This window comes from Peromyscus californicus, unplaced genomic scaffold, assembly GCF_007827085.1.
Source record: "Peromyscus californicus insignis strain IS unplaced genomic scaffold, ASM782708v3 Scaffold_13__1_contigs__length_99412109, whole genome shotgun sequence".
NCBI lineage: Eukaryota > Metazoa > Chordata > Mammalia > Rodentia > Cricetidae > Peromyscus > Peromyscus californicus.
Genome location: NW_026294424.1, coordinates 26,702,771 through 26,722,126, shown reverse-complemented (window position 1 = coordinate 26,722,126; position 19,356 = coordinate 26,702,771). Strand labels below are relative to the sequence as shown.

At 46.0% G+C, this 19,356-nt stretch overlaps 2 protein-coding genes and 1 long non-coding RNA gene across 5 annotated transcripts in view; 2 read left to right on the top strand and 1 right to left on the bottom strand.

Annotated features, from left to right (window-relative positions):
* Positions 1–6,765, top strand: part of Rab1a (RAB1A, member RAS oncogene family) — a 30,996-nt gene extending 24,231 nt beyond the window's left edge. The window contains exons 4-6 of the mRNA XM_052734754.1: positions 2,836–2,931; positions 4,209–4,340; positions 4,498–6,765. Of these exons, the coding sequence (XP_052590714.1) occupies positions 2,836–2,931; positions 4,209–4,340; positions 4,498–4,695 (426 nt within the window). The 3' untranslated portion in view covers positions 4,696–6,765. The remainder of the gene's footprint in view (positions 1–2,835; positions 2,932–4,208; positions 4,341–4,497) is intronic.
* Positions 6,766–6,992: 227 nt separating this feature from the next.
* Cep68 (centrosomal protein 68) overlaps positions 6,993–19,356 on the bottom strand; it is a 31,871-nt gene continuing 19,507 nt past the window's right edge. Inside the window, exons 5-7 of one of the 3 annotated variants that reach the window (XM_052734751.1) lie at positions 16,408–16,504; positions 10,387–10,560; positions 6,993–9,479 (exon numbers count right to left, since the gene is read on the bottom strand). In XM_052734751.1, coding sequence (XP_052590711.1) covers positions 10,391–10,560; positions 16,408–16,504 — 267 coding nt within the window. In that variant the 3' untranslated portion in view covers positions 6,993–9,479; positions 10,387–10,390. Of the gene's footprint in view, positions 9,480–10,386; positions 10,561–16,407; positions 16,505–19,356 lie in introns of those variants that run through there. The other 2 variants (XM_052734750.1, XM_052734753.1) reach the window with 2 other exon arrangements.
* LOC128108329 (uncharacterized) lies at positions 10,567–13,804 on the top strand. The gene is made up of 2 exons (XR_008217432.1): positions 10,567–12,028; positions 13,194–13,804. It is a non-coding gene; the product is annotated as an uncharacterized LOC128108329 (long non-coding RNA).

Here is a 19,356-nt window from a genome sequence, read left to right as displayed (position 1 = left end):
CAGCCCTACCTTTATCTTTTAGTGGAGTAATTGAGTCATTTAGTTAGACAGACTTTTTTTTTTTTTTTACAAGAGGTCATTGGGGGCTGGAAAGATGGCTCCGAGGATGCTCTTTGAGAGGACCTGTTTTACTTCCCGTCACCCACATGGCAACTCACTAATGTTGAACTCTAGTTCTAAGGGATCCAGCACCTTCTTCTGGCCTCCAAGGGTACTGCACATGCATGGAACACAGACACATGTGCAGGCAAAACACCCATATATACAAAATGGAGAGAGAGAGAGAGAGAGAGAGAGAGTGTGTGTGTGTGTGTGTGTGTGTGTGTGTGTGTGTGTGTGTGTGTATGACCATTGCCTAGGAGAAATTTTTAAAAAATTCACAACCTCTCCTTTTCTTGAGCTACGTCCTCAGCTCCAGATGTCTTTATTAAAACTAAGCCTTTTTAAATTTAAAAAATGAATTTGACTCTTGATATTCTTAATACTTTTTTAAAACTCAGAACAATAATATAGTGATGTAAGCATTTCTTTTTGGTGTTAGAACCTAAGTGTAAAGTATTCTTAAAATGAGTTATATACTTTTGTCTTTAAAAAACTTATTACTATTATCAGCTAGGAATGGTGGAGTATACCTTTAATCCCAGCACTTGGGAGGCAGAGGCAGGCAGATCTCTGAATTTGAAGCCAGCCTGGTCTACAACGTGAGTTCCAGGGCTACACAGGAAACCCTGTCTCAAAAAGCAAACAAAAAAACCAAAACCAAAACTTATTGTGTGTGTGTGTGTGTGTGTGTGTGTGTGTGTGTGTGTGTGTGTGTGTGTGTGTGTTCATTCCTGTATGCATTAGAAGGACAACTTCCTTAGTTTCATTTTTGAAAGAGGGTCTCTCACTGTATAAAACCTTGTTGGCCTGGAACTTGCTGTGTAGATAAGGCTAGTCTTGAACCCACAGAGCTCCACCTGCCTTTGCCTCCCTAGTGCTGGGATTATAGGTATGAACCACACCTGTCCAGAGGACAACTTTTGATAGTTTTTTTTCCCTTCTATATCATGTGTTCCAAGGATTGATCTCAGGTTGTCAGGTTTGCAAACCTTTTGCTGAGTTTTCTTGCTGCCTTTCCTCACTTAAAAAATTATTTTTATTATTAACTATGTGTATATGAATTCATGTGCTTGAAGAAACCAGAGGCATTGGATGCCCTTGAAATTGGGGTTACGGGCAGTTTGAATCACTTAATGTGGGTGCTGGGAATTGTACTCAGGTCCACTGGAAGACCACTATGTGCTCTTAACCATTAAGCCATCTCTCCAGGCCCCTCACCCACTTTTAAAACGGAGTTTTGTTTTAAAGGTGTTTAGAAACATCTTCCTTACATTATTTTTGCTCACATTAAGATAGCACCGCCGGGCGGTGGTGGCGCACGCCTTTAATCCCAGCACTCGGGAGGCAGAGCCAGGCGGATCTCTGTGAGTTCGAGGCCAGCCTGGTCTCCAAAGCGAGTTCCAGGAAAGGCGCAAAGCTACACAGAGAAACCCTGTCTCGAAAAACCAAAAAAAAAAAAAAAAAAAAAAAAAAAAAAAAAAAAAAAAGATAGCACCTACTTGAAGTGGGTAAGTGTCATTCTGACTGGTAGGTAGGTGCCATGAGATCTTTCCATTGCTTTCTGGTGTTGTAAACTACATTAGCAGTGAGTAACACTGCCTTATGAAGGAGTATAGGTCTTTGGACCACTTTTTCTAGCCCTGACAACTGATCTTTCTATTCTTTGTGTGTGTGTGTGTGTGTTTGTGGGGGGGTAGGGGGTAGGGACTTCAAAGGTGGTTCAAGTTTGAGGGCTTAACGGGTTCCTGGGGCCTGGGGGTAAGGCCTGGCATGTACCCTGTGGGGTGGGGGGGAGGCTTCCACAACCTGGGTCTGCTTGAAATGGGCTTGCAGCCTGACCTTGCCCGAAGCCTTTGGGTGTAGCTGGAGTTTTTCTGCCTGGCCCACAGTCAGGACAAATCTCTCTCACCTGCCAGTCCCACAGCCGTCAGACCCAACCAAGTAAACACAGAGACTTATATTGGTTACAAACTGTATGGCCGTGGCAGGCTTCTTGCTAACTGTTCTTAAAGCTTAAATTAATCCATTTCCATTAATCTATACCTTGCCACATGGCTCGTGGCTTACGGCATCTTCACATGCTGTTGTTTCTCATCATGGCGGTTGGCAGTGTCTCTCTGCCTCAGCCTTCCACTTCCCAGCTTTATTCTCCTCCTTGTCCCGCCTACACTTCCTGCCTAGCCAATGGCCAATCAGTGTTTTATTTATTGACTAATTAGCAACACTCTTGACAAAAAGACCATCCCACAGCATTTGGGCTCAAACATGGCTGAGTGGCAGTAGGGCTTCCCTGCGTGCTCAGCGTGGCCCCTGCTGGTCACCATCTTTGACTTCCTAAGGCTTCAGGTCAGTGCCGTGCTTGCTCTATCGAGCTCTTCCTCTTAGTGCAGTCCACCTCCTTGTCCCACTAGGGCATGGCAGACCAACCTGCTCTGGGATGAGTCGCTGCAGCCAGGAAGGACTAGGCTGGGGGCTCTGGACTCTTCTTTTTACCGACTGCCTAGCATAGCTTTGGTTCTTAAAGAATTTAGAATTTTGGATCAGTACCACCAGCTAAATTGTCGGCATTATTTTCTGTTCTGGACTTTAACATATTTGATACTTTCAATGCAATTTAATAATGTAATCATTAAATACTGTTGTGTCAGATCCTAATAATCTACAGTTTTCTCCTGTACTTTTCCAAGCCTGTTTTAATGGAATTGTTTGCCTTTCCTGATTGTTTTCTAATAGTGGGACACAGCAGGCCAGGAAAGATTTCGAACAATCACCTCCAGTTACTACAGAGGAGCCCATGGCATCATAGTTGTTTATGATGTGACAGATCAGGTAAGGAAGTTCCTAGACAATGTGTGTGTTCTCAACAAAGCAGGAAGTTACTTTGTGTGTATGTGTAGATTTTCGACACAATCTCCCTGTGTAGTTCTGGTGGACCTGGAACTCACTATGTAGACAGGCTGCCCTTGAATTCTTTTGATCAGCCCTGTAACTTCTTTTGATCAGAAATTTATTTTTACCACTAGAGAAAAAAAAAAATTAAATTAGAACGAATTTTTCTTGTAGCAAATGTTAAATCTCAGCTATCTATAACTTAAAGCCAATTTGGAAGTAACTTAAGACATTTAGATTAAATGCTTTTACAAGGAAAAGATGGGTGAATATGAGCAGGAAAAGAAATTGCTACATTAGTGTGATGTCATATGCCTGTAGTCCGGCTACTTGGGAGCTCTCAGAAGCACAGAGGATTGAGACCAGCATAGCAAGACCTCATCTCAAAAACACCCAGAGCAAACAGAACATGTTGATTTTAAACATTATCTAGTCTATTAACATAATTTTGTTTGTTTTTTTTGAGACAGGGTTTCTCTGAGTAGCTCTGGCTGTCCTGGAACTTTAGAGACAAAGCTGACCTTGAACTCAAATCTCCTTCCTCTGCCCTCCAAGCACTGGGATCAGAGGCATGCACCACCATTCCCTGCCTACCATAAAATAATTTTAAATGAGAAAAAACAAAAGAAAAAAGCCTCACCAAAAGTTATTTCCCAGCTTTCTCCTCCCCTATCTTGTGGTGGGGTTTAAGCTCATCGCTTTCTTCAGGCCAGGCAAGTTGTCGGTCCCTGAGCTGTGCCCCCAGGCCACCAGTTTCTGATAGTAGTAACACTTACTGCTGTTAACATAAACAGTTTTTGTTGTTATTTTCGTTTGTTTTGAAACAGGATCTCACTTAAGGTAGTCCTGGCTCGTGCAGCTAATTGGCTCTGTAGACTAGGCTAGCCTGGAACTCAGAGATCCACCTGCCTCTGCCCCCTAGTGCTGGAATTAAAGCTGTATCGCTGTATGCAGCTCATAAACCAGAATTTTACTAAATTTCAGAAAATAGGTTTTGTTAATATTTCAAAATTTTAATTTAAAATTGGGTTTGCCTGTCATGAAATATTAAACAATTCCCCTTCCAGATAAGCTATTTTCATTTCAAGCCTTCCAGTCCTCCTAACCCTTTTCTTCCGATGGGCACTGTCATTGTACTGCATTAGTCCATTGCTTCCCTTGCATTAGTTGCAGCTAGGGTTGCCACACAAACTGCATCGTCGTTCTTCTCTTTTCAGGAATCCTTCAATAACGTTAAACAGTGGCTGCAGGAGATAGATCGCTATGCCAGTGAAAACGTCAACAAGTTGTTGGTAGGGAACAAATGTGACCTGACCACAAAGAAAGTAGTAGACTACACAACAGCAAAGGTATGTGTGAGAGTGGATGTTCATCCTGCACTTTCATTACGGGGACGGGAGTCATACAGTGGCTAAGATGCCTCAACCTTTGAAAGCCAGTGACTCAGTCCTTCCTTCCCATTTCAGAAAGCTCTTCTCCAATGTTCATTGTTCTTATTACTCTCAGGAATTTGCAGATTCCCTTGGAATTCCGTTTTTGGAAACCAGTGCTAAGAATGCAACGAATGTAGAGCAGTCTTTCATGACGATGGCAGCTGAGATTAAAAAGCGAATGGGCCCTGGAGCGACAGCTGGTGGTGCAGAGAAGTCCAATGTTAAAATCCAGAGCACTCCAGTCAAGCAGTCAGGTGGAGGCTGCTGCTAAAATTCGCCTCCGTCCTTCTCTCACAGCAATGAATTCGCAATCTGAACCCAAGAGAAAAAACAAATTGCCTGAATTGTACTGTATGTAGCTGCACTACAACAGATTCTTACCGTTTCCACAAGGTCAGAGATTGTCAATGGTCAATACTGACTTTTTTTTTTATTCCCTTGACTCAAGACAGCTAACTTCATTTTCAGAACTGTTTTAAACCTTTGTGTGCTGGTTTATAAAATAATGTGTGTAATCCTTGTTGCTTTCCTGATACCAGATTGTTTCCCGTGGTTGGTTAGACTATATTTTGTTTTGATGTTTATATTGGCATGTTTAGATGTTGGGTTTAGTCTTCTGAAGATGAAGTTCAGCCATTTTGTATCAAACAGCACAACCAGTGTCTGTCAATTTCCATGCATAAAGTTTAGTGAAACGTTATATGTAAGATCTGATTTGCTAGTTCTTCCTTGTAGAGTTATAAATGGAAAGATTACACTATCTGATTAATAGTTTCTTCATACTCTGCATATAATTTGTGGCTGCAGAATATTGTAATTTGTTGCACACTATGTAACAAAACTGAAGATATGTTTAATAAATATTGTACTTATTGGAAGTAATATCAAACTGTATGGTGATAAGTATTGTTTTAATTCTTATGGTTAAAGGGAAATAGAGGTTTGCATTATACTCAACAGCCATTTATGTGTGCAACAAGGGCACTGTAGACTAAGAGCACAGCATCCAGTACTTGCTTTCTAGTGTTAGGCCTGCTCAGTGACCTAGAGAAGCTTCTGTGCTGTGTACACTGAACCAGCCTCATTGGTTCAAGGAGCTCACACTGTATGGAAACAAGTTTAGAGTGTCTGCTTCCTAGCACTTCATCTCCAGGCCTAGACCCATCTGAAGAGGCTTCCCAGGCAACGCTTTTTTCATGCATCTGTGGTAGATGGAGAGCAGCACATGCCTCCTCACAAGCAGTGAGCTGGTGATCCGTGCTGGTGCTTCCTCCATGCTGAGTCAGATGTCACCTCCCCCCCTCCCCCCCCACACCCCTGGTTTGGGGATTCTTTTTTGCGTTTCGAGACAGGGTTTCTCTGTGTAGTCCTGGCTGTCCTGGAACTTGCTCTGTAGACCAGGCTGACCTCGAACTCAGGGATCCACCTGTCTCTGCCTCCAAGTGCTGGGATTAAAGGCATGCACCACCATGCCTGGCTTTTTCTTCTTTTTTTTTTTTTTTTTTTTTTTTTTTTTTTTGAGACAGGGTCTCACTATGTAACCCTGGCTGGCCTGGAACTTAGTATGTGCAACAGGCTGGCCCCTCATAGAGATCCACCTGCCTTTTCCTCCCAAATGGTAGGATTAAAGGCATGTACCACAATACCCAGATTGCACTGTTTTTTGAGACAGTGTCTCATGTAGCTCAAGAGGCCTCATTTCCACTTGTAACCAAGGATGGCCTTGAACTCCCGATCCTCCTGCCTCCACTTCCAGGTGTCAACTTTTTATTCTTTCCAATTGTATAACTCAAGTTGGAGGAGAGTTTAAGCATTAGAAAAGAAAGCAGGAAATGTTGATCGCCCTAACTGTAGAAATTATATCCCCCCAAATTAACTGAAAACATGAACTCTAGATGGGAATGATGAGAGAAATAATATATTTATTTCGGTGAAATTTTTGCATGTGTGAAAGTTTTGTTAACTAGGACCTTTGAGACCTAGACTTTGCTTTTGTCTTACTGTGGGAAACAAAGTCTCTTGCGGACATTAGCATTTAAGGTGACAGAGGTCAGAGATTGTTTCCTTTGGTTTAAGCAGCAGCCAAACATTCAATTGGGGGCTTAGGATGTGACTGCTGACAACACATTTTATTATGGGGTCTTTAATGATAAAATATTAAACTAAAAATAAGCCAAAAATTACAGGTTTCTTTATTTTTCACTAAACAGACGATTGAAATACATGGTACAAAAATAAGTGGTAAGATTATTGTAAAATGAAAATGGACAGAATAAATATTCAATTTAATTTTCCATCTATGAGAATTTCACAATAAAATCATAGTTTACTTTGTATTATAGATGTGCTTGTTGGGTCTATTCGTCCTTATATAAGATAAGGCAACTGGAAATTCCTGAGATCACCAGCAATTATATGGGTCACACACACACACATATACACACACACACACACACACACATACATACATATATTTTGTCACTGTTGGGGTTTTTTTCCTTGTCAATACCAAGGGAGAAAGAGTTCATAAACTGTTTTCTATAATAACTAAATGATACAAAAACAATATAAGACAAAGTGATGCCATGCACTTTAATTTTACAACAGCAAAAGTTGTTCAAACTGTCGGCTTATTCTTTATTAGCAGGAAACATTTATTTATAATACAAACATATTTACAGACTTTGTAAAATTCTAGTGTTTTTCCACCACAGGCAGCAAGATTAGGGCTTACAACACCATTTCAGCACACTTCACTATTTGCTTTTATGTATGTGCCAATAAATGCAGTCTTGGGGGGGGAACATATCCTATTTTTCAAGTATAAGCATTTCAAGACCACTGGGGGCTTTAATTTGTTGACATAACAAAGAAATACTATATTAGAAATAAAAAGTGGCTACCACACAGTAACTTGCATAATATGAAGAACATTTTACTCGGTGGCCATGGCTGGAATCCTGAACGAACAGTAGTCACTGGGCTCACACAGACTTGCTGTGCTTACTTGGGTAGACGTCCCCTCAAGTACATACTTGGCCATTCAGCATACCTTGCAACCCCACTCCTCTTTTGGGCTCTGTTTAAGAACAGCCCTGTCTTTGAAGCCTCTGTTTTGTGCTGGAGGTTAGCTGTAGACCCTCAAGAACCCTGCGTTGAAATGCTACTTTATTGTGAACGCAAATGAACTTTATGGGACCATTTATAAATCCTATCATGGTCATGTCAATCTACCCTGGCCACATTTGCACATGGAAATGATGGCATCATCCTACGCTGAGACAATTTCAGCTCAAAAGTTCTTAACACACAGCAGAAGATATAATTAACAATTGTGTTGATATTCCTAAGTGGCATTCACAGCCAAGGTCAGAGTTTGCACCTTTTAGTTACAAAAAAAGTATCTTTTTGTTACAAAGAGGATGAACAAATGCATAGACCATCTTCAGGCAAGGTAGTGCTTTGTTGGGAAACTGTGTATTCCAAAATGAACATGTCAGTTGAGCTGACTAATTACACTGACGAGAACAGGAGCACCTCACTGCATCCAGCGGGCACCTCTGTTCTGTAGGTCCTGCCATCCTCAGGTTTCATGCTCACTGACTTTCAGGCCTGTTAAATGGGCTTACTTTCTGAGGGCTGCTCTAACATACTGATGGGAAGGCAACTTAAAGCCACATCAAATAGTTAGTGTACTGATTTTTAACCAATTCTCAATAGCTAGAAAAGCATTCCCTTTTGCCTTTTGAAAGCACGTTATTCACCATGTACAATGTAGGAACTAAGCTTGACTCAGATGGCAGAATCAGAACAGTTTAATTTGGGTCTTGCCCATAAACATTAACCATAAGCCATACTGTGTAGCTGGGCAGCAGGCATGTGAAAACACTGTACTTCATGTATGTATAGCTTACCAAGTAGTAATCTTTTTCTCATTCTATAGCCCTGGCCAGCCTGAAACTCTAATACAGACCGGGCTGGCCTCAAAAGATCCTTCCAAGGGCTAGGATTGAAGTCTGCACCACCATATCTGTCTAAGGAGCTAATCTTTTAAAATCTTTTTGTTTTTGTTTTTAAGCTGAAAAACCCATCTTTGATACTTTGTGGAATTTGTGGTAACCAGCAATATAATCACTCTGCTTCAAAAGTTGCAACTGATGCTTTGAACTACTGATCCATGGATTTTTTTTCCCCCGACAAGGCTAGACTACCGGTTGACTCCCAAGAAACAAAGACTTCCTCTTTTCTCATCAGCACAGGCTGCTCTAATGTCTGGAAGGACAGACAGTGGCTGTAGCCATCCCTTTCCTCTGTCTAGTCTTCCAGGGGAAAGTGGAGCAGAGGACCGACCGAGTGCCCCAGAGGTAAGCAAAAGCTTGACCATTTGCTTCGTTCCCTTCCAGAAGCATGACACCAGCCTCCAGCTCTCTGATGCATTTTCGTACAATAGTTAAGGAAGAAGGTAGAGCCTAACCACTAAAGATGGCCCCTGCTGTCATGTTGTCCAAAGGGCTCTGTAGAGGGTCTACTGACTTGAGTGTCTCTGTGGCAGATTAAAGGCTAACATGTCTGCTAGCTGAGAATCTTCAGAATGTACAAAATTCCAGTCTGCACTTGATGAAGATCCAAGGTTTGATCACCCACTTCCTCACTCTTAGACCCAACATCCCCTTGTACACCTGAGAATCCATTCCAAGTACTTGGAACCTCAACATGTTTTAACTGCTGATTTTTGAACAGAAGGGGGTACATGAGACCCGCAAATCCTAGTATTTTATCAACACCGTAAAGCCATGTATTTTTGGTAGAGAAGCACCAAAAGGAAAAGCCTTAGTTTGGAGGGATTCACTGTAATGAGAACAGTAACTCAAGAACCTTCAGAGATGGAAAAGGCATCTTAAAGCAAGTACGTTAAAGTTGAGTCTCTCCCCTGCCTTCACGGTTGAACGGCTCTTCCGAGTTTTTGAGTTTTCTTCCCAAGAGCCCACTTGGCTGATGACTCCATCTCCGCCCGGGATATGCCTGAAAGAGAAGGCAGCCAGGGTTACAGGCAGGCTGCCGAGGAAGAGGTCAACGCCCATCATCTGCTTCCACTGCTGATGCAAATCCAGTCCCCGTGCACTCCTGTTGTTTTAAAGATGTCTTGGCACACAGCCCAGCTGGCTTCTCTGAGTCCTCTTGCTTCAGCCTCCAAAGGGCTGAGATTACAAGTCCGCACCACACCCCCCACTCCCTGCTGGAGTCTGCTCTGGACATACTTCCAGCATATGCTCACTGAGACATCTTCATTGATAAACATTTTGTAAAAGAGAAAGGTCTAGGAAAAGTACAGTAGAACTGTGGGGTTCTGAAGAGCTAGAGATCCGAGCATAGGCACCAGGTGACCCTCCTGTTCTCTTGGCCTCTTTCCTATTCATCCCCAGTTTGACTTTCTAAGGGGTAAGATGAAAGTGTACTTAATGAGTAGTAGTTGTCAACTCTCTGAGATGTACCGTCCCCAGTCTTTGGGGAAGGATGTGGTTGGTGTGAGGTTTGCAAAGATCCTCTGTGGGAAGGGGGTGGGGTAGAGAGCTGGCAGTTAACTGGATTTTCGTAGATGTTTGTGTTGTCAATGATGCTTGGAGACAGTGAGATGAGCCTACAGGGCAGAGGCAACGTGACCATAGCCCCCCACTGGAGAAGTGTACCTGCAGGGAAACGGCGCTGGTAAGGGTTCCTGCTGCTACTATGGAGGGTGGAGTAGTGGTGAAGAGAACTCACAGAAGTGGGAAGGTGGGGTGCTCCTCAGCAAGCACATGGAACCACAGTGGAACCACAGTGAGTCCCACCACAGGAAGTCCCACGTTCCTGGCAAGGGTGCCAACTGCCCCAGTGAGCTGCTAAGGAGCAAGTACTTACTAGGATAGCCGTGTGTCCCAGTCAGCAGTGGCTGGGCAGCAGCTTCTTGAGTTTTTCTACTTACCGAGTTAAAGTCCTTCACGCGGGTGTTCTTTAGCTGCTGTTGGTCTGTTGTCAGGGATGAGGGTGCAGCCAGCCAGCATGTCCAAAGAGGCTAAGATTGAGTCATAAAGGTGATCCGCCTGGCTCTCCAGCTCACCAGACTGCTTTGCGATCCTCCCGAGGACATCCTTTAAAACTAATGGTCAAGTAATAAAAAGGTGTAGCACTTTGCTCAGACAGGATTGTAGTAGTTCACAGTGCCTCCTTCCCTACCCCAACAGGGTCTCATGTGGCTCAGGCTGACCTCTAACCTGCTTTCTAGCTGACTATGACCTGGAACTCGTGTGTTACTCTACGTGTGTGTGCAGTTCTGGGGACTGAACCCAGGGTTTCATGCAAGCTAGTCAAGCACTGTACCAGCTGAGCCACATTCCCCGTCCGCCTCTCCTTTTAAACAGTGATGCTCCACGGGCTTAAGTAACGTCCTGGGGAAGTTTGTAGATTTGGGGGGTGTAGGGAATCAGTGACCACACCTGGAGCAATGGTGTGAGATAGGCTAAATTCACTCCTGCATGGCAGGGTACGTATGGCAGCCCCTTCCTTTGTTAAACACTACCCGGCTGGCTTCCTGTGCTCAATCAGCTGTGTTAAATGCTCCCTAGCTTCCTGCCCTAGAGCACCATCTGCCAGCGGAGGATAAGAAAGGGGAAGGAAGCCTTTGTTCTGTGCACAATGTGGACTAGATGGGCGGGGAGGGAAGGAACAGCAGGCTGGGTGTGTTGAGGTCAGCCTTGGGAAGCACGTGAGGGCCAAGTGCTGTCCTGACAACTGGAGAGCTGATGCCAGAGGACTGCTGTCAGGGCGGCCGAGCCAAGCTCTGTCCAGTCTCCTGTGTGCCACAGTGGGGTCCTGGGGGCCTTCTGTTTGAAACTTTAAACAGGTTACGGAAGAAAGGCTAGGAAGGGGAACGAGACAGGTATGTTTTCCTGGTGTGATTGTGTGTGTGTGTGTGTGTGTGTGTGTTGCTTTAGTTAATATGGGGACTCATTTGGCTTAATTCCCATGGGTTCCAGTCACGTAATTCATAAGCAGTTTGAGTATAAGACAAAATGTCAGCTTGTATTTATATAATAGTCAAAATGCCTTTGGTGGGGTGCTGGCATGGGGGCCTCTTGGTGGTAGAGTAAAGCTGCAGTCACGCGCCTAAGGTTATATTTGTAGCCAAGTAAGAAAGCAGGCTCTGAAAAAGCAGTGGTGTGTGTGTGTGTGTGTGTGTGTGTGTGTGTGTGTGTGTGTGTGTGTGTGTGTGTGTACAGTGACAGGATGCTGCTTCTGGGAGGAGGAAGTAGGAAGTGTCAAGAGGAACTTGAGACTCAGGAAAACAGCTAAGGGCTCCAATTATTCCAGGCAGAGACTTGGGAGGGGTTAGAGTACCAATTTGAAGGAGCCTGGATTCATGTCTGAGACCCAAATCCAGACGTCTCTGGCCAGTAAGACACCCCTGAGTCTTTTCTCAGAGTAGGACAAAGTGGAGTGTTAATAGATTTCTTTCCAAGGGAAAGTCAGAACAGTCAGTTTAGGAAGACTTCCATGACATGTGGCCCCTGTGAAGAGAAGGCCTGTACCAAGTTCTTCCTGCTCAGGCCCTGCGTCTTTAGACTCAGGTAAGTGTGTCTGCTGAAAACACCAGCAGAGGCAGAGGCAGGAAAACTCACTGCACCAAGTTCCTGCCCCAATAGAAAAAGGAAAACTTGGGGCTGGTGAGATGGCTTAGGGAGTGGAGGATTTACCTCACAAGCCTGGAGTCCAATCTTTAAAACCAGTGTAAGGGCAGGAGGGAACTAACTCCACAGTTATCACCTGACCTGTACACACTACACACACACACACACACACCATTCATATACACAGTTAAACACACCATTCAGGCTTAGCCACAAACCCCCTAAAGATCCTATGTAAGACAACACAGGAGGAGATTCACAACAGGCCTTCAGAGAAGCGGGGAGGCAAAGGGCTCACCAGTCCACACTGCTGGAGACCTGTTAGTGGCTGCTTTCCATCAAAACCTCTCCATGTGTTCACTTTCCCCAGGATACAACTGACACTGTCTGGAAATGTTTTAGGGTATTGGCACTGTGGAGGTGTGAGGGCTTCTGTGCTACAAACATCTTGCGATACATGTGAACCCTACAACAAAGAATTAGACAGCTCTCTCTGTGTGGCAGTGGCACTGAGCCTGAAAAACCTTCTCCAACAGTTACATTGGGGTCATCATGGTTGTTTATGCCATTTGATCCCTGTGAATGCCACCTCTCTGGAACTGGGGTAGAATATGAGTTCTTCAAGCACCCACCTGTGTACTACTACGGGACGTTAGTGGCCACTTGGGGGCCCATCACTTCAAGGCTTTTGAAGACACAGATGGGCACCAAGAGTTCAATCCTCTTGGAGTTCTCACACTTTGCTAACTTAGGAACCTGTCCTGCAGATGGTTGAGTCTGGTCTGTAAGCAACTGCAGCCTGCCTTCCTCGTCAGTTTAATTCCTTTGGTTTGGTTTGGTTTTTGAGGCAGGGTTTCTCTGTGTGGCCCTGGCTGGCCTGGAACTCAGAGATCCGCCTGCCTCTGCCTCCCAAGTGCTGGGATTAAAAGTGTGTGCCACCACTGTCCAGCTTCAGTTTAATTTTTAATTTTTTTTTATTCTTTGTGAATTTCACAGAATGTATTCTGATCATATCCCCACTCATTCCCCTAATAAATTTCTTTTAAACCCGTCTGTCCCTGAAAACAAACTGTTGACATCTTTCTTTTTCTTTTTTTTGACCCAGGAGCCCAGGCTGGTCTCAACCCTTTTGAGGCTGAGCAGTAACTGTCTACAGCTGCTATGATCGATGCTTTGTTGACAGAAACCCTTCCCTAAAGCAGAATATCAAACAGAGGAACCTGCCAGTTGAACTGGAGCTAACTCGGAAATCTGAGGGCTCCCACTGACGACCCCAGAGACAACTGAATTCTGATTCCTGGGCCAGTGAAATGGCTGGGTGGGTAAATCACTGTTGAGAAAACCCGAGGACCTGGTTTTGAGAGAACCAGCTCTCAGATCTGATCTCTCCGTCTGTGCCTTGCACACACCTGGACTGTGTCACACATACACACTTATTCAGAACATCACCAGAGACTTACAAAAGCAAAAGAATGCGTTTCTTGAGGGCTGGCACAACAGCTCAGAAGAGAAGAAAGTGCATGCTTGTGCAGCCCTGACAATCTCACTGGATACTTGAAAGCTATGTAAAAAAGTTGAAAATATGGGGGTACAGCAAGATGGCAGGCAGGCAGAGAGGGGAAGAATCCAGGGGAAGCATGCCTATGCCCTTGTCTCAAAAACAGGGTGGAAGGGGCCTCCCACACTACATAAAGAATACATCTCCTTGTAGACTTGGTGCCTAGTCTTTGACAGGCTTACTTCTTTTTTTTTTTTTTTTGATTTTCCGAGACAGGGTTTCTCTGTGTAGCTTTGCGCCTCTCCTGGAACTCACTTGGTAGCCCAGGCTGGCCTCGAACTCACAGAGATCCGCCTGGCTCTGCCTCCCGAGTGCTGGGATTAAAGGCGTGCGCCACCACCGCCCGGCGACAGGCTTACTTCTATGCCCAGGCTTACTTCTATGCCCGTAAGTAACTCTCCCACTGGCTCTGCAGGGTCCGGAGGGACAGTGATGTCGGGAGCCAGCAGGTGTTCTCTGTGGGACTCCCTTAGGCACTCACTGTGCACATTCCTGTAACAGAAGAGCCGAGCTCTGGCTAAGTGTGAAACTTGAAGCATAAGGCTGGAGATCAGCTCAGTGGTAGCATCTGTTTTGCATCCTCAAGGCCCTGGATTTGATCTCTCAGCAGTGGATTCAAACAGACAAACAAAAGACCAAAAACAACACTCAAGGCTGGAGAAATGGTTAAGAACACTTACTGCTCTTGGAGAATACCAGGTTTGGCTTCTAACACCTGCTTGGAAGCTCACAATAACCTTTTAACTCCAACACTCTCTTTTGACCTCCACATATTCTTGCATACATGTGGTACACAGACACACACACTTGGGCACGCACACACATTTAAAAACAACACCTCGGGGTTGGGGATTTAGCTCAGTGGTAGAGCGCTTGCCTAGCAAGCACAAGGCCCTGGGTTCGGTCCTCAGCTCCGGAAAAAAACAAAAAACAAACACCTCAAGCAAATACAGACAGACATTCAGGGGCTCAGTGATGAGGACCACATATAGCTCTTCCACAGCACTTGAGTTCACTGTATTAGGCTGCTCCCATCCAGCTGTAGCACTCGGGATCTAATGTCCTGGCCTCCAAGAGCACCTGTACTCATATTCATTTCCCTCACACAGATATACGCATAGTTAAAAATTAAAATAAGTCTTTCTTAAAAAGGGCATTGTAGGCTGGGCGGTGGTGGTGCACCTTTAATCCCAGCACACGGGAGGCAGAGGCAGGCGGATCTCTGTGAGTTCGAGGCCAGCCTGGGCTACAGAGTGAGTTCCAGGAAAGGCACCAAAGTTACACAGAAAAACCCTGTCTCAAAAAAAGAAAACAAACAAACAAAACCAAACCAAAAGAGCATTGCATCGGTCACCTCAGCACTCGGGAGGCAGAGGCAGGCACCTCTCTGTGAGTTTGAGGCCAGCCTGGTCTACCTAGTCAATTCCAGGACAGCCAGGGCTACATAGTGAGACCATGTATTTAAAAAAAAAAAAAAAGCAGCAAACAGCAGCACTGTAGGACCAGCAAGGCAGCAGAGTAGGTCTCAAAGGTGTTGCTGCGCCTGATGACCCGACCAAAGTCAGGAACCCACAGAGTATACAGGAATCAAACACTGCTACTCGGCTAGGAGCTAGGAGACCTTGTCTCTCCAAATCAAACTGCAGGCTCAAGCCTGTAGTCCAGGACTCAAAGCACAGACAGGTCTCCTTGCAGGTTCAAGGCCAGCCGGACCTATACAGTGAGTTCCTGGTTAGTCAGAGCCATCGAGAGAAGCTGTCTCAAAAACTAAGCATCCAGGGACAAAACAAAACGACTGGAGTAGTTTTTTCCTAGTCATCTGATTAAAAGAAATGGCTGAATGACCGAGATACTTCACAAGAGGAGGATGTTAGGAAAGGCCGACAAACCTGTGAAAAGGGCTCAGTATTACTAATCATGTGGGAAAGAAAACTACATTGACTAATCTCCAGTTAAAATGGCTAGTACGGAACAGACAAAATGACAGCAGGGACACAGACTACACACGCTGGCGGGACGCAGTCTGGAGGTCATCCCAAGACTAGAGATGGCAGCAGGATCAACTGAAGCTAGTAAGAATTCTACACTGAGAAAATAAGGGTGCCACCACATTCTAAATTCAATTGCTGTAACAGTGGCCAGTTTTTAACAAATGTGTACATGTGTGAATCCATGTGTGGGTATGTGCACATGTGAGTCTAGAAGACGACACTAGATGTCCTGGAGCTGGAGTCACAGTGCTCACAATAGCTAGGCTGTCTTTCCAGTTCCTGCCTAGTTTGTTCTTCCTGATGGTCATCCATCTCTCTCTCTCTCTCTCTCTCCCTCTCCCTCTCTCTCTCTCTGTCTTTCCTTCCTTCCTTCCTTCTCTCTCCTTCCCTCCTTCTTTCCTTTCTGTTATTCATTCATTCATTCATTCATAGATAGGGTCTCACTATGCAGCCCATCCTGTCCTGGAACTATCAGCCCAGGCTAGCCAGGAATCTAAGAGACAGCTCTGCCTCCTAAATGCTGGGATTAAAGGCATGTACCACTATGCCTGGCTCTTCATCTTTAATTTTATATTGACTAATTCAGACTTTTATATTAAAATTCACTAGTAGATGAATGGGTTGAATTCCTAAGGGCTGCTCTAACACACTCAGTGGAAAGGCATGTTCCAATTTATAGCCACAGACAGTGGACACGTATATCACACTGGACCCATAGCTAAGTACATTATGTGTCAATAAACAAGCAAACAAAGCTCTTGATTACCCACCTGGGGTGTTATCCGTCAGGCACTGAAGAAGAGTCTCTCCCTTCTCCAGGACACTTTCTGTCAGGGACTGATGTTTGTCTATATCTTTCTTAAATTGCTGAAGACATCAGGAAAGAAAAAAAGTTTCAATACTATTGCTTATAAAAGTCGTCTGAAATGAACTCTCTCCCTAGTACTTGACTTCTCGACATGGAAGACAGCCACCGTGCAGTCTGAATCCCCCAGTGGACTAGTCTAGGGGCAGCGTCTTTGAGTCCATGGAAAATTATTCACGGATTTTGTTTTCCGAGACAGGGTCTTGATTTAGTTCAGGCTGCTCTACAGAGTCCTCCTCCTTACCCTCCCTAGTGCCAGGGTCCTAGCCCTGTACCATCAAGCCCAGGCTGGAGTGGGACTCTATATTCTGTACCCCACTTCATGTTCTCTAACTCAGAGGAGGGGATCGACCCTTAGAGTGACCATGGTAGGTAAGAACAGTTTGTCACACTGCACTGGCCACGCAGAGCTGGGGCCTTACCTTTATGCCCCTTTTCTGGGGACCTCTATAGCAACACCTCGGCACCAGGGAAGCTGATGTTTTACTAAAAACTCATCCCAAGCAGGTTTTCCCTCACAGCTACAAAACATCGTTGCTGATTTTTATTTTTGTTTTCTTAAGACATTCCTGGCTGTCCTAAATCACGATGTAAACTGGGCTGGCCACAACTCTGAGCTATGCATGCTTCTGGCTCCTGAGTGCTGAGGTTAAAGGCCTGTGCCACCACGTCAGCTGTAGCTAATTTTTAAAAAACCTTTCTTTAGCCAGCAAGAACTGTGACCCAGGACAGACCTCACTGCTTAGTATTTTGAGGGTGCTGACTCTACTCTTGGATTTGTCTTCAGTATTCCTGTGCCCCAAACTTTATCCTCCTGTGCTCCAGGTAGTTTAGATGTTGCCTCAAGTCCACTGCGTTAAGATGAAGTACAAGCACAGCCGACGATGAGTGAGGACAGGGACAGAGAGAGAGGGAGGACAGGGACAGAGAGAGAGTGAGGACAGGGACAGAGTGAGTGAGGACAGGGACAGAGTGAGTGAGGACAGGGACAGAGAGAGTGAGTGAGGACAGGGACAGAGAGAGAGGGAGGACAGGGACAGAGAGTGAGGACAGGTACAGAGTGAGTGAGGACAGGGACAGAGAGTGAGGACAGGGACAGAGAGTGAGTGAGGACAGGTACAGAGTGAGTGAGGACAGGGACAGAGAGTGAGGACAGGGACAGAGAGTGAGTGAGGACAGGTACAGAGTGAGTGAGGACAGGTACAGAGTGAGTGAGGACAGGGACAGAGAGTGAGTGAGGACAGGGACAGAGAGTGAGTGAGGACAGGGACAGAGTGAGTGAGGACAGGGACAGAGTGAGTGAGGACAGGGACAGAGTGAGTGAGGACAGGGACAGAGAGAGTGAGGACAGGGACAGAGAGAGTGAGTGAGGACAGGGACAGAGAGAGGGAGGACAGGGACAGAGAGTGAGTGAGGACAGGGACAGAGAGAGAGGACAGGTACAGAGAGAGAGTGAGGACAGGGACAGAGAGTGAGTGAGGACAGGGACAGAGTGAGTGAGGACAGGGACAGAGAGAGAGTGAGGACAGGGACAGAGTGAGTGAGGACAGGGACAGAGTGAGTGAGGACAGGGACAGAGAGAGAGTGAGGACAGGGACAGAGTGAGTGAGGACAGGGACAGAGAGAGTGAGTGAGGACAGGTACAGAGTGAGTGAGGACAGGGACAGAGAGAGAGGACAGGGACAGAGAGAGAGTGAGGACAGGGACAGAGAGAGTGAGTGAGGACAGGGACAGAGAGAGTGAGTGAGGACAGGGACAGAGAGAGAGAGAGGACAGGGACAGAGAGAGTGAGGACAGGGACAGAGTGAGTGAGGACAGGGACAGAGAGAGAGGGAGGACAGGGACAGAGAGAGTGAGGACAGGTACAGAGTGAGTGAGGACAGGGACAGAGTGAGGGAGGACAGGGACAGAGAGTGAGTGAGGACAGGGACAGAGAGAGAGGACAGGTACAGAGAGAGAGTGAGGACAGGGACAGAGAGTGAGTGAGGACAGGGACAGAGAGAGTGAGTGAGGACAGGTACAGAGTGAGTGAGGACAGGGACAGAGAGAGAGGACAGGGACAGAGTGAGTGAGGACAGGGACAGAGAGAGAGGGAGGACAGGGACAGAGTGAGTGAGGACAGGGACAGAGAGAGAGGGAGGACAGGGACAGAGAGAGTGAGGACAGGGACAGAGTGAGTGAGGACAGGGACAGAGAGTGAGTGAGGACAGGGACAGAGTGAGTGAGGACAGGGACAGAGAGAGAGGGAGGACAGGGACAGAGAGAGAGTGAGGACAGGGACAGAGAGTGAGTGAGGACAGGGACAGAGTGAGTGAGGACAGGGACAGAGTGAGTGAGGACAGGGACAGAGAGAGAGGGAGGACAGGGACAGAGAGAGAGTGAGGACAGGGACAGAGAGTGAGTGAGGACAGGGACAGAGTGAGTGAGGACAGGGACAGAGTGAGTGAGGACAGGGACAGAGTGAGTGAGGACAGGGACAGAGAGTGAGTGAGGACAGGGACAGAGTGAGTGAGGACAGGGACAGAGTGAGTGAGGACAGGGACAGAGTGAGTGAGGACAGGGACAGAGTGAGTGAGGACAGGGACAGAGAGTGAGTGAGGACAGGGACAGAGTGAGTGAGGACAGGGACAGAGTGAGTGAGGACAGGGACAGAGTGAGTGAGGACAGGGACAGAGTGAGTGAGGACAGGGACAGAGTGAGGGAGGACAGGGACAGAGAGTGAGTGAGGACAGGGACAGAGAGAGAGGACAGGTACAGAGAGAGAGTGAGGACAGGGACAGAGAGAGAGGACAGGTACAGAGAGAGAGTGAGGACAGGGACAGAGAGAGAGTGAGGACAGGGACAGGTACAGAGT